The sequence below is a fragment of the Xyrauchen texanus genome, chromosome 3 (genome assembly GCF_025860055.1).
Source record: "Xyrauchen texanus isolate HMW12.3.18 chromosome 3, RBS_HiC_50CHRs, whole genome shotgun sequence".
Lineage (NCBI taxonomy): Eukaryota > Metazoa > Chordata > Actinopteri > Cypriniformes > Catostomidae > Xyrauchen > Xyrauchen texanus.
Window position 1 is genome coordinate 11,011,135 of NC_068278.1, and position 13,068 is coordinate 11,024,202.

At 39.6% G+C, this 13,068-nt stretch overlaps 1 protein-coding gene across 1 annotated transcript; it reads left to right on the top strand.

Annotated features, from left to right (window-relative positions):
* The first annotated feature begins 2,220 nt into the window (after positions 1–2,220).
* LOC127622073 (zona pellucida sperm-binding protein 3-like) lies at positions 2,221–4,524 on the top strand. The gene is made up of 8 exons (XM_052096006.1): positions 2,221–2,790; positions 2,877–2,998; positions 3,094–3,197; positions 3,270–3,447; positions 3,528–3,645; positions 4,124–4,209; positions 4,283–4,371; positions 4,457–4,524. The coding sequence occupies exons 1-8, from the start codon at positions 2,221–2,223 to the stop codon at positions 4,522–4,524; spliced, it is 1,335 nt and encodes a 444-aa protein (XP_051951966.1).
* Positions 4,525–13,068: the final 8,544 nt, after the last annotated feature.

The window sequence follows — 13,068 nt, forward strand, 5'->3', positions numbered from 1 at the left end:
AGGTTGAGTGCAGGGAACAGACGAACCATACCAACCAATGGGGGTGGGAGAATTACAGCCTTGTTTAGTTTTTTGGTTCTATTTTCACAAGCGGTACATTTTCAAAACTCTTAGTACTCGTATCACAACAGATCGTCAGGAAATAATTTTTTCAAACATTTCAACATATTTTGACAGTGCACTCAGTAATATTTTGAACGTGTCATCTTGGATTTACACTGACACCTAGGGGCGTGGATGCAGCATCATTCAAACGCAATCGTTTATTGTTACCAATGCCATTGTAGAAATTCACTATTTACAGTCAGCCAGGATTCATTTAAACCCTTGGATAAAGTGTCCAATAACAGGGCAGTTACTTGCTGTGTTCACGCATTACCGTAATTACGAGATTATGACTTGTTAAAAGCGTTCATGTCCTCATAGAACTCCTAATTATAACTTGTAAACTCTATCTTTTCTATCAATAAAAAAAAACATCTAAAACATCTTCAGTGCAAAACATACACACCCGCTCTCTCTCTCACACACACACACACACACACACACAAGTTTGGAAGATAATTCTTTACTATAGAAAGGTTGAAATTGCTAAATGTTTACTCTGATTCTTCTGTTTTATACTCTAATTTAATTTTCTGAATTTTGCAGTTCATTTCTGTTTCTTGATGAACATATTCTTGACATTATTATGCATTACTCTGAGTTGACATTTTTATGTTTGAAACAAATTATTGGTAGAAAAGTGCTTATTCTGTGTCTGTCTTCTCTTTGTAACACCATGGTCAGGTTTGATGACTATGACGATGGTACATTTTAACAAATAATAGTTTGATAATGTCTAAATATATATCCAAATGCATATATTGTGATAAAATATCAAATTTGGATACAACAAGCCATCAGACAACACAGTAGGTGGTTACAGCCATCTACTGGCTGTTACTGGCATGATGTGGTTTTCAAGTTTTTATGTTCTTTATATTTTGTTTACCAGATGGCATCAATCTGCCTCCAATTTATGTCACATTCTTATATTGTATTCATGTTTCAACTTATAGAAGTGTAGGTTCTGAATTCTATATATTTATTTATTTTTTCAAAAACAATTGTGTATTTGCATATGCAAATTAATGGTACAATTGAGAAATGTACATGTAAATAAGATCAATATGGCATAAAATGGCACAATAAATCTAGATAATTTTATTGTTCTTACTTCAGGTAAGAAACAATTGTATCATTATCATCATCAAAATGTCTTAGAAATTGTACACATTACACATCTAAATCTTCCAGACAAAAGTGACCACACATACCAATGGAAAGTACACATTTTAATACAATAAGAGGGTTAAGCCTTTTTGTAACAGATAATTCATTCTTCCTCTTTAGTGATCCTAATTGTATTTGTGTCACAAATGTCATTGTTTTGTTAGAATATTTCTGCCTACTAGGGGGTAAAAGCCAACTGTTGATTTTTAGTCACAATGCACATTTGTTTTGTCATGCATTTACATTTTTGGAATAGCATTACAAGAAAATTCTGTGAATATGTATCTTTAATTTCACAATGTCATATGAATAACCCATCAGTAAATAAAAGATACGAAGTTTGACAAAGCAGGGAAGGAGATGCTGTTAGTTCAAGCTCATAGTACACTATATAAAAAGCATCTTCTTTTCTTTTCCCCCAGAAGGATAAAAATAGGTTTTCTTCTCTCAAACCAATAACAATCACCCCTTGTGGGGCTCAAACTTATAAAATTGTCAATAAGAATGCTTTGGCTGCTTTTAATGTGTAGGCCTACTCTCCCTGTGTTATTTATATACTTCATTGTTGTTGTTTTTAATGATGAGTACATGTAGAAAGATGGCAATTAATTCCATATCAGCTTTCATAAAGTAAATGAAGTACTGCAGAGATCACAAAAATAAATAAATAAATAAATAAAATTGATTAGGCTAGTCAGGTAAAGTCTTTTGTAAGTTTGACTTAATTGATTTCATTGTATTACTCCAAGTACTTTATAAATCGTATTTAGAGCACAAACAACTCCCACATTTTCCTCAAATTGATAACGAGTCGATGATTTTCAGCTGTGACATGATGGTTAGTGAGCTAACAAGTCCAGGGAAGAGGCGGAGCTTTTGTAATCTAACTTCTATAAAAAAAGGAAACGTTAAAATTCACCAGTACGGACCAAACAGTTTCTGAAGATGGGGCTGTGGCAAGTTGGAGTTGAACTAGAACTAGTGTTTATGCTTGCGTTTGGCTTGTCTGTTGCACAATGGCATGGAACAACTCCTAATCGGGAGCCAGTCATTTTTAAGCTTCAAACACCCGTGCAAGCTCTTAAGCAGAGTGAATCCAGGATGCCGCAGGTTCCCCAAAGTTATGAGCCCAACAACCCTGTATTTACTCCACAGAGGATTCCCTTTAAGATTCCAGTGCAGATGCCTGTTCAAGATCCTATGGGAGTTCAGTCCAAACAGCTGTTACAAGGTCCAGTTGAAAAACTGACCTGGACCTTTCCAATTCTACCACAGGAACTGGAACAGCCAGATATTCCTTTTCAATTGCAGCAACCTGTCCCTGCCAACAGTGTAGCAGCTCAGTGTGGAGAGAATTCAATATATGTGGAAGTGAAGGAGGACTTCTTTGGGACTGGGAAGCTACTAATGGCCTCTGCTTTTACTCTGGGAGGATGTACTGCAGTAGGGGAGGACAGTACTGCCCAAGTGCTTATCTTTGAGTCTGAACTGCATGGATGTGGCAGCATACCAAAAGTGAGGCTTTTTTTAAATTCACTAATGCTAATTTTTGTTTGTGGGTTTTCTGGACCGTTCCTGTAAAATGTATCCTCCTCATTTAGGTGACTGAAAATGAGCTTGTCTATATGTTTTCCCTAATCTACACCCCACAAGAGGCTTTACTTGGTTTCCCTGTTGTTGGAAGTAGTGCTGCACTGGTTGGTATTGAGTGCCATTATCCAAGGTGAGTGTTGAATTTGTTAAGATGTCTAAATGTACAGAAATCGCATGCACCATAAAGTGCGACTTATCAGTTTTTGGTGGCTTCTACCTCTACAGAATGCAAAATGTAAGCAGCAATGCCCTGATGCCCAGTTGGATGCCATATGCTGCTACTGGAGTTGCAGAGGATATTCTGGTCCTCTCTCTCAGGCTTATGACTGGTTGGTATAATGCAAGTATATCACTGGCATCCTCATTTTCTTTTTAACCTTTTGCAACATCCTGTCCCACAGATGACTGGAGATTCGAAAGGCCTTCTAACCAGTACTTCCTGGGTGATTTCATAAATATTGAAGCCTCTGTGATGTCCTACAACCATGTTCCTGTCCGTGTGTTTGTGGACAGCTGTCTTGCTACTTCAGCCCCTGACATGAATACAACCCCCAGATACACCTTTATTGAGAATAATGGGTGAGCGGAAGGGGCGAATTGTCCTTTTTGTGCACTCCTTTCTAGACTCTAGTTTTAAAGTGTAACTGTTTGTTCCCTAGATGCCTGGTTGATGCTAAGATTACAGGCTCCAGCTCTCACTTCATGCCCAGGATGAGCGGTGACAAGCTGCAATTTCAGTTGGAGGCATTCAGGTTCCAGCAGCTGAACAGTGGTTTGGTATGTAGACCGTAGCATGGTGACTGGTTCGGTTCACCTTAACATGAATGTTCTCTTCACTTACCCTGATGTGATCTTTAGCAGAACACCAATTAAGATAATAGAAAATTGAGCTCTGTCTGGTTCTTATAATGGAAGTATACTGGTGCCAGCACTGATGGTCGAAGTCTTATTTAGGCAGCATAAAAGTAATACACATGACTCCAAATGGTCTGTCTTCTGAATCAAATTGATGTTTTTGTTAAAAAAAGGATGATTAAAAGTGCTTCCTGCCAGCAGATGATGCAAGCTCTGTGTACATGTGACCATTTACAAAATTTGGACCAAAGTGCTGGCACCTGTGCACCTTTTATAAGGACCTGATTCTAAGAATCTTTTGTGCTGTGCTGAAGACCATCCACATCTGGCATGGCTTCAGGGTAAGCGAATGGTACAACCTAGCATTCACCCTACACTGTGCAAACAACTATCTTTGCAGGTCTACATCACATGCATTTTGAAGGTGGCTGCAGCATTCAACCCAACAAATCCTGAGCAGAAGGCTTGTTCATTTTCTGCAAATGGGTATGTTGTCCCTGGATTAAAATGCAGGGTAAATTAGGGTGTGGGTGTTTTGTAATTGAGGTTGGGTTGGCAGGTGGGTGTCTGCAGATGAATCTGACCAGGTCTGTGGTTGCTGTGACGCAAACTGTAGCATCAGGATTGGAGGTGATCAGCCTGTTAACGGTATGGACTCCCTCTACAAATGGTTATGATTTGCACTCCTGTACAGTGCACTATGCATTGTTCTCACTACTTGTCTGTTCCACAGATCTACAGTGGCAGAAAGCAACTGTTGGGCCCGTCAATGTTAAGGATCGTGGCTTTGGCCAAATGTAATTGGGGAAATGTTGTGAATAAAATTGGTTTTCATTTCCAAAATTTGCTTCTAAATGGTCTGCCTTATACACTGTGCTTTTATTTTTTTTTTTTTTTTTTTTATGCCTTGACAATCATAGCACCAAGTGACTTGACCCTCCTATGGAGACCCTGTCAACGTTCTGCATTTAAAAATGTATTTGTCTGTTTGCAGCTATTGCCATTTTATGCTTCCAATCAAACCTGACCATGGTGTTACAAAAGCATTTCTGCCAATAATTTATTTCTTGCATTATAAGCAATGTAAAAAAACTAGCAGCAAATGAACTGAAATTCTGAAGATTAGTAAAACCATAATAACTAAGTGTTTTGCAATTTCAAACTTGTTATAGAAAGTTATCTTGCAAGTGTGTTCGCTTTATTAAAATGGTTGCTAATTTAATTGATACAAATGTTAAATTAACATGTAGGGTACTTTGGATAGTCAAAGAGACCGTGGGCATGCATCAAGATTAATAATGGCGTGTGTATAGAAGTATCCACAAAATGTGTAAACGTATAATCGCACAAAATTAGGACCCCAATATCAAGCAGGTATAAGTTCTCTTCTCAGGTTTCCCTACCTGGACTTTGGCACATCTCTCTTTGGTAGCAATATGCATGTATGGTCCAGGTGTTGAATAGTGGTAGGGTTGGTGTAAGCCATGCCTGAAGGATAGATTTCTTGGCAGCTGGGAAAATGGCAAGAAACCGTGGGTGTGTATGCTTTGCACTATGGATGTTTGAGTCTCATCCTGTCATTTTTTTTTTCTGCATTGTGGCTGACTTATTGATTGGATTTGAAAGATTATTTTTTTTGTTTCCCCATTTTCAGTGGTGTTTATTTTGACCGTGAATACCAAGTTGTCACTTTTTTCATGAAACGTCCCTAAATACGTTATCTAAAATATATTTTTTCAGGACATTATATTTTAGAGCATTTTGTAAAAATCCAAATAACTACAGAAATGTTATTGTAAAGGGTTTAAACATTGTTTTCCATGCTTGTTCAGAGAACCATAAACATGCACCTGTGGAACGGCCATTAAGAAATGAAGAGCAATGAGGAAGGCAGGTGTAACTGATAAACTACTAACTAGACAAACAAGGGGTGGGGTTTTACACTCACCTACACAGACAAGATTACACATGGCAATGAGAAAACCCACACGTGCACTCACACAACAAAAGACATATTAGTGTCAGGATCCAGCCAAATAAAAAAACGATACAGTCAGAAGTGGCAGGATACTGACACTTAAACCCCCCCCCTCAATAGGACACCAACTGACATTCCAAAAGTGCACAGACTAGGGCAGGGCTGGAGGTTCAGGCCAGGGTGGGACAGGAGGCATCAGAAGTACCAACCAAGTGTGGGAGAAACCAAGGGAAAGGCTCCCAAAAGAGGGGCAGGGTCTGGAGGTTTAGGAACAGGGATGAGGTTAGGCAGGGCAGTGGCTGCAGGACAGAGGTCAGACAGGGATACTGGACAGATGTAGAGGTCAGTGATGACTGCTGGAAATGGTCAGGCAAGGCAGTGGCCGCTGGGCAGAGGTCAGACAGGATGGTGGCCGCTGGGGACAGGACTGGGTCAGAGGACAGTGTCAGCGATGGTCACCTCCTGGTAAACAGCGTCAAGGATTGGCATCTCCTGGTGAAAAGCGTTGAGGATTGGCACCTCCTGGTTAACAGCTGCAAGGATGGGCACCTCCTGGTGGTCCCCTCTGCCTTCCTGTGTTCCGCAGCGGGCTCCTCCGCCTACTGGTGGTCCACAGCTTTCTCCTCCACTTATGAGTGCGAGCTGCAGCACACTCACTGGGAGCTGCAGTGCACACGGGGAGCTGCAGCACACTCGGCCGCCACTGGAAAAGCTGCAGCAAGGCACCAGGAGGGACAGTTCTTCCTCCTCCTCCATTTTGTGACAGTTCTTCATCCTCCTCCTCCTCCTGGTAATCTGTGGACTGGGGATACCACTGACTGTCTCTTCAATAACATGCACAATATAAAGCTATCAAAAATCAGATCACATCTTATTTTCCATATTTTCTGCACATCTATCCCTCATAGCCTTTTTGTCATTCTCGTCAAAAATCATAGATGGTGCTGCCGTGAGAATAAGGTCTATGGGCAATTTCATGTAACTGCAAACAGCACATTTTTTTCAGTGGAATCGATAAATGAAAACTTTGGCGTGTATGTATTGTATTTCAGTAAGATCCTTCCTTTATTTTCCGGTAAATGAATTATTATTTTATTTTATGTATATGTATCTCTTGTATTTTCATTATTAACAGTCTTTTTAAATGTTTGGATATTTTTTTGGTTTATTTTTCCATTGAATTGAATGTGATGACATCATTTGTTTCAGCTCTGGTCTGCTTTGAGCTCGCTGAAGAGAGGTGATGTAAGCATGAGAAAGAGACTGAAAGTAAGGATTACAGTACTCGTTTAATTTTATGCAGAGTAACACATATCCTGTTCAGCAGCAGCAGGCGTACTCTCTCTATTTCTTACACAACGTAGAGCAGTAGCACCAGCAAATTTTTCAGCTATGAAGACACCTGAATCAGCCTACAAACTTTAAACCTGCTTTAAACATCAACATAAATTAAAGACGTTACAACCATAGCGTTCAAATGCTTTAAAATGTAAATATCATATTTCTATATATATATATTTATATAAATAGAGGGAGAGAGAGAGAGACTGGAAAGCTGGTGATGGCAAAGGAAGAACTAGAACACCACATGAAACAGCAACTTGATGATCCCTATAAACATAGCAAGCTCGGCTCTCCCAGATATGTCCCATGGTGAGCTGAGTCAGTTGTGGAATTTGATGTAAATCTAGCCAAGTTGAATGTGATCAAACAGGTGGTAGAAAGAGCCTGGGAAACTACAGCCCGGTCCGAATGGGCTGTAATAGATGTGCCCCACAGTTATCCAACTGTTATGGTGACTTCTGAGAATTGCCTTGTAGAAGCAGAGCATACTCTTGAGCGACAAAGAGCAGTGGCCTTCTTTATAGCCAATGAACAGGAATCCACCAACATTAGTTAGTTTAGGAGTATTGCACTACTGAATGTGGAGAGGAAGATTTTCTTTTTGGTGGTTGCATGGAGGATGACTGACTACCTCCTGAAGAATGGATACATAGACACAAACTGCCAGAAGGCAGGCATACCATGTTTCCCTTGGTGTGTGGAGCATGCGTCAATAATATGGGAGCAGACCTGGAAAATGCCTATGGATCTGTTCCACACCAGCTCGTTGGCTATGCACTGGAGTTTTTCCATGTACCAGGGTGTATTAAGAGCTTGGTAGACGGTTAATATGGGGACCTGAAAATATGCCATACAATATAGGGGTACACAACTGATTGGCAGCAACTGTAAAAAGGAATAGCCATGGGATGTTCAATCTTTCCAATTCTGTTCACAGCTGCATTTGAGGTGATCCTAATTGGTACAAGCAGATGGCCAGAGGAATCTGTTCACAGTCTGGGGTGAGTTTGCCAGCTTTGCACAATTATATAGACAACGTCAAAAGCATCCTCCAGACTGCTGCATGTATAAACAGACTCCTGAAAAGGCTCGAGGAGCTATGGGAATGGGCCAGGACAAAGATTAAGCCAACAAAATTGCATAGGCAGTCTATTTGTAAGGGAGTTAGGACCAACCGAATATCATTTGAGGTAGATAGTGAAAAATCCCTGTAGTCAGCAGCAACAAGGGTGCTGTACAGTATGGGAGAGTTCATCTAACATAGCTTTTGTGTGGGCTGACCTGTGGAAGGTACCCCAGGCCAGGCAAAGTCTTCTAATAAGATCCACCTGTGACAACCGTCCAAGCACTGAAACTTTGTCTCTGTTATATGGAGTTGTCCCCTCTGTGAGGACCCAAGGGCAAATCTGCAGCATATGTTGAGCTTTTGCACAATGACGGTACAGGTGGCGGCAAGATCATGTCCTGCACAAGCTGGCAGAGACCTTAGAGTTGTGTAGAGTAAAGGCAAACAAATGCCACAATTCTCCTCAGAGGCAGTTCATTTATTTTGTTAAAAAGGGAGGTGCCTTGCACAGAGGGATGCCAGATCAATCCAGATATCTGGAAAGGATCGGACAATGGAGGTCAACCTTGGCCAGCAGCTAAAATTTTCTTCTGATGTCACCATTACCTCATTAAGCCTGGATGGAGTGTTGTGGTCGGCATCAGTTAGAAAAGTCATAATGATTGAGCTAACTGTTCCATGGGAAGATGGACTGAATGCAGGCTATGAGAGGAAAAAGCTTAAATATGCTGATCTGTCTGCTGAGTGCAGGAAAAATGGATGGAGGACAGCCACTTTCCCTGTGGAGGTCGGGTGTCGAGGATTTATGGAAACATCAGTGCAGAGCCTGTTGAAAGACAATGGTTTCGGTGGATTGCTGTTAAAGAAGTCTCAGATGGAAATGGCAGAGGAAGCTTAGAAAGGGAGCTTCTAGCTATGGTTAAGAAGGAAAGACAAAACATTGGGTGTGCATAAGTGAAAAGTGGGGATAGGGAATATCACAGCTTTAAATAGAGGGTTGGTGCACATGGTCGAATGGGAGATTATGCCATACAGAACCTGGGTACTGAGTATGCATAAACGATGCACGTGGGGCTAGCATAGATTTAGCCATGGTGTTGGCATGTTTGGTCAGATGGGAGGTTGTGTCATATGGAACCAGGACACTCAGTATGCATTAATGGTGCCAGTGGGGCTAGCACAGCCATAGCAACCAGGTTATGTATGGTCAGGGGTAATGCCATACAGAACCATTGGCTCTGAATATGCATTATTTCCTTCACTGGCAGGGGTCGCCAGCGATCTTACAATCGGTATTGTTTGCATTAACTGTATGTTATTAACATTCAATTCTTTTTTAATTGTGACAACCTATACGTCATAAGAATGGTCTAATACTTCAGCTTTGATATTTAGCCAATATTTCACAATAGAAATGTTACTGCCTGAGTAATTTCTTAATTTATGTCAACATTTCAATATATCAAAGCGAGAGTTACAAATAACTGTTAGCTGAGCCAGTAGGGGCTTCAGTTGAGGGCTGAAAGGGGCTTGAGTTGAGACTTTGTAGAAGAATTTGACTTCAGCGATGGTAACAAAATGTCATGTGTTTTTTATTATTTGGGTTAAAATCACAAAATTTGTTCATTATAATTAATTTTGAAGCACTGTAGTCCTCTTATGTGCAAATTTGGGGGTGCTTCAGCAAGGCTGGAATCGGGCAGATTCATCTTTGTGAAGGACACTTGAATCAAGCCACGTACAAGGTTATTCTGGAAGAAAACTTGCTTCCTTCTGCTTTGACTATGTTCCCCAACTCTGAGGATTGGTTTTCCCAGCAGGACAATGCTCCATGGCACACAGCCAGGTCAATCAAGGTGTGGGTGGAGGACCACCGGATCAAGACCCTGTCATAGCCATATATATATATATATTAGTGCTATCAGGCATGCCATTTGTGAAACAGTTGTCACATCAAGGAACTTTTCATTTTTCTCTATTTGTTTGTAGGGTTACAAAGACTACAAGGGTTACAAAGTTATCTCAAAGACCACAGTTATTCATCTGTCCAGAGTTACACAAATTGTCTATTAATGTAGACGATTTAGTACTGTGGCTACTCTCTCTAAAAGTGGCAATCCAGCCAAGATGACTCAAAGGGAACAGAATGTTCAATGAGGTAAAAAAGAACCCTAGAGTGACAGGTAAAGACTTGAATGAATCAGTGGAACTGGTGAACATCTCTGTTCGTGAGTCTACTATACAGAAACATTAAAAAGCTGCTGCTTCCTAACAAAAACATTGCTGCATGGCTGAAGTTGGCAAAAGACCACATTGACACTCCACATCGCTATTTGGAGAATGTTTTGAGGATTGATGAATCTAAGGTTAAATTGTTTGGGAGGAACACACAGCACTATGTATGGTGTAAAAAGGGCACCGCATACCAACATGAAAACATCATCCCAACTGTGAAGTACGCTGGAGGGAGCATCATGATTTGGGGCTGCTTTGCTGCTTCGGAGCCTGGACTGCTTGCCGTTATCGAGGGATAAATTAATTCCCAAGTTTATCAAGATCTCCTACAGGATAATGTCATGGTGGCTGTGTGCTAGCTGAAGCTCAGAAGATATTGGGTGATGCAGCAGGGCAATGACCCTAAACATCGAAGTAAATCCACTACAGAATGGCTTCAAAAAAAAGAAAATCCACCTTTTGAAGAGTCAGAGCCCAGAACTTAATCCAATAGAGACGCTGTGAAATTACCTCAAGAGAGCAGTTTACACTAGACATTCCTAAGAATATTAGTCCTAAAGAAGAATAGTACAATATTCCTTCTGAATGTTGAGCAGGTCTAATCCGCATCTACCGGAAATCCTTGGTTGAGTTTATTGCTGCCAACAGGGGATTGACCAGATATTAAATCCGAGGGTTCGTTAACATAAGACAGAATGATTGTAGTCTGATAAGGCCAAACGTTGTACATTTTTATAACTGCAGGATATTCTGGACAAATAGACCACGTTAGCAACTAATTTATTGATTGCCAAAGTTACCAACCAGTGGTTAACATAGTTTCAAGACTCGCATGTCCTTGGCAAGACTGGGACTAAAGGATTTATTTATATACTTTATTGCCGTTATAAAGAAAAATACACAGGTGTGCTAGCATGTGAAAAGTTCTGCACCGATTACAGTATAATTATTGCATTCCACTAAACACACAGACCTGATTACACAACTATACATAAACCATATCAATAAAATATCTTAACTGTTGAGTAAGAAAAAATCCATCTCTGGGTCGCTTTTAAAACCTTTCAGATCTTAGTGTTGTTGCCACCTCTGAAAAGCCAAGCCTATGTTGATTCTTGTTTTATTACGAAGTCTGTTGCTTTCACTTTTTGCTTGTAGTCTCTGCTATGTTTGGGGTTTCTTTGTTTTTACAACCAGTTATTCCCCATAGGTTTGCCGTTTTGAATGATCCATGTTAAATTTTTCTCGATCGTTGTGGCAACAAACTTTCAGCTTCAGCTAATCCCACACACATGCTACAGTATCCAGAGTTTATTTTCTCTGTGAACGGATATGACTTCAACACGCATGGGCGAATGATGTTAAGTGTGCAATTTCCCGCGAAATTAGTCACGACAGCTCTAAAATATTTATAATATAACATAATTATTATAGGTGTATCAAAATGTATTTAGGTAAAGTAAATACTTTGTTTGGAAGATGGATTTTTGTTGCACTCATTCATATAATTTTGGTATTTTTTTAACAAAAAAAAGTTACATAGAGTAGCTTTAAATAGACACATGAACAATTATAATTGTTAGTGTGTTGTTAGCTTAAGCACCATTGTGTTTGTCAATACGTGTGACTTTGATGAAGATGGGATCACATTTTATGACCAATTAATGAAAACTAGCTAATTCCAGAGGGTTCACATACATTTTCTTGCCACTGTAGATGGCATATATCAGCTGTAAAGATGAATTTATAATTCAATAGTAAAATCAATACAAATGAATTTACGATGGATCATTAATAACACATTTCCATTTATGTATTCTGTCAGACCATCTATCGCTATCAGGATAACATATAATGCACAATGTATGACACAATCTACACAATATCATTACAATGTAATTGTTTAGTTTGCTGTCACACTATGATGGCGGTGTCTTCTTTCTGCATATATTTATGTTTAGGAATCCATGCTTTGCATACGTTCACACGTTTTTCTGTTGTGCCTCGTGAGACTAATGAAGATGTAATGACTCGCTTGTGAAAACCGAGATGCTGTGTCATCTACCAGGTGTCATGAGACGAGACAGGAGATCACATATAACTGTCTGTCTGCTTGCTGTCTGCATGTACCTGTTGGAGTGTATTTCTGCCCAAAGGTCTTTGATAGAAAGAGGTACATAATAAATCTCACATAGGTTAAGATACTATTAAGTGGTCTTCTACTAACAAAATCAAGGTATATTAGTTTTAATGAGTATCCCTTTAGCTTTAATGATTGTTAACAATTGTCTGATACTGTCAATATTAATATACTTGTAAATTAAAACTCCCTAGCCAAAGCACTTGAAAAGAACATGTATGTTAAAAAGAAAGTGCAAAGCTTAATATAGTGTGAAATGTGCTTAATTGTCTTTGAAGGAAAACCTAAACCTTCATTAAATCTTTAAGGAGGCTCTTCTTGTGACAGCAGCATTAGGTGTCATGTGTCCCAATGAGTGAGAGTGCATTGAACAGTTTTAATGGACATGGCGTACTGTCCTGCAGGTCATCCAAATGTATTGCTTTTGGGTTGTTCCTTTAAACATAGAGGGAATTTGAATAACTCCTTTTAAGTGTCCTAATTTATTTTACCCAATTTAATTTTAAAGTCATTTAATATCAAGTGGTTTGGTGCTTTTGTGCTTTTTCATTTTTTTTTCTTCCCAAAAGATTTAAACAGATT

Bases quoted from the DNA above. Each gene is read 5' to 3' on its own strand.
- LOC127622073 (XM_052096006.1), top strand. From the start codon at position 2,221: ATGGGGCTGTGGCAAGTTGGAGTTGAACTAGAACTAGTGTTTATGCTT. The intron at 2,999-3,093 runs GTGAGTGTTGAA...CTACCTCTACAG, and splicing joins ATTGAGTGCCATTATCCAAG to AATGCAAAATGTAAGCAGCA. The intron at 4,210-4,282 runs GTATGTTGTCCC...TTGGGTTGGCAG, and splicing joins TGTTCATTTTCTGCAAATGG to GTGGGTGTCTGCAGATGAAT.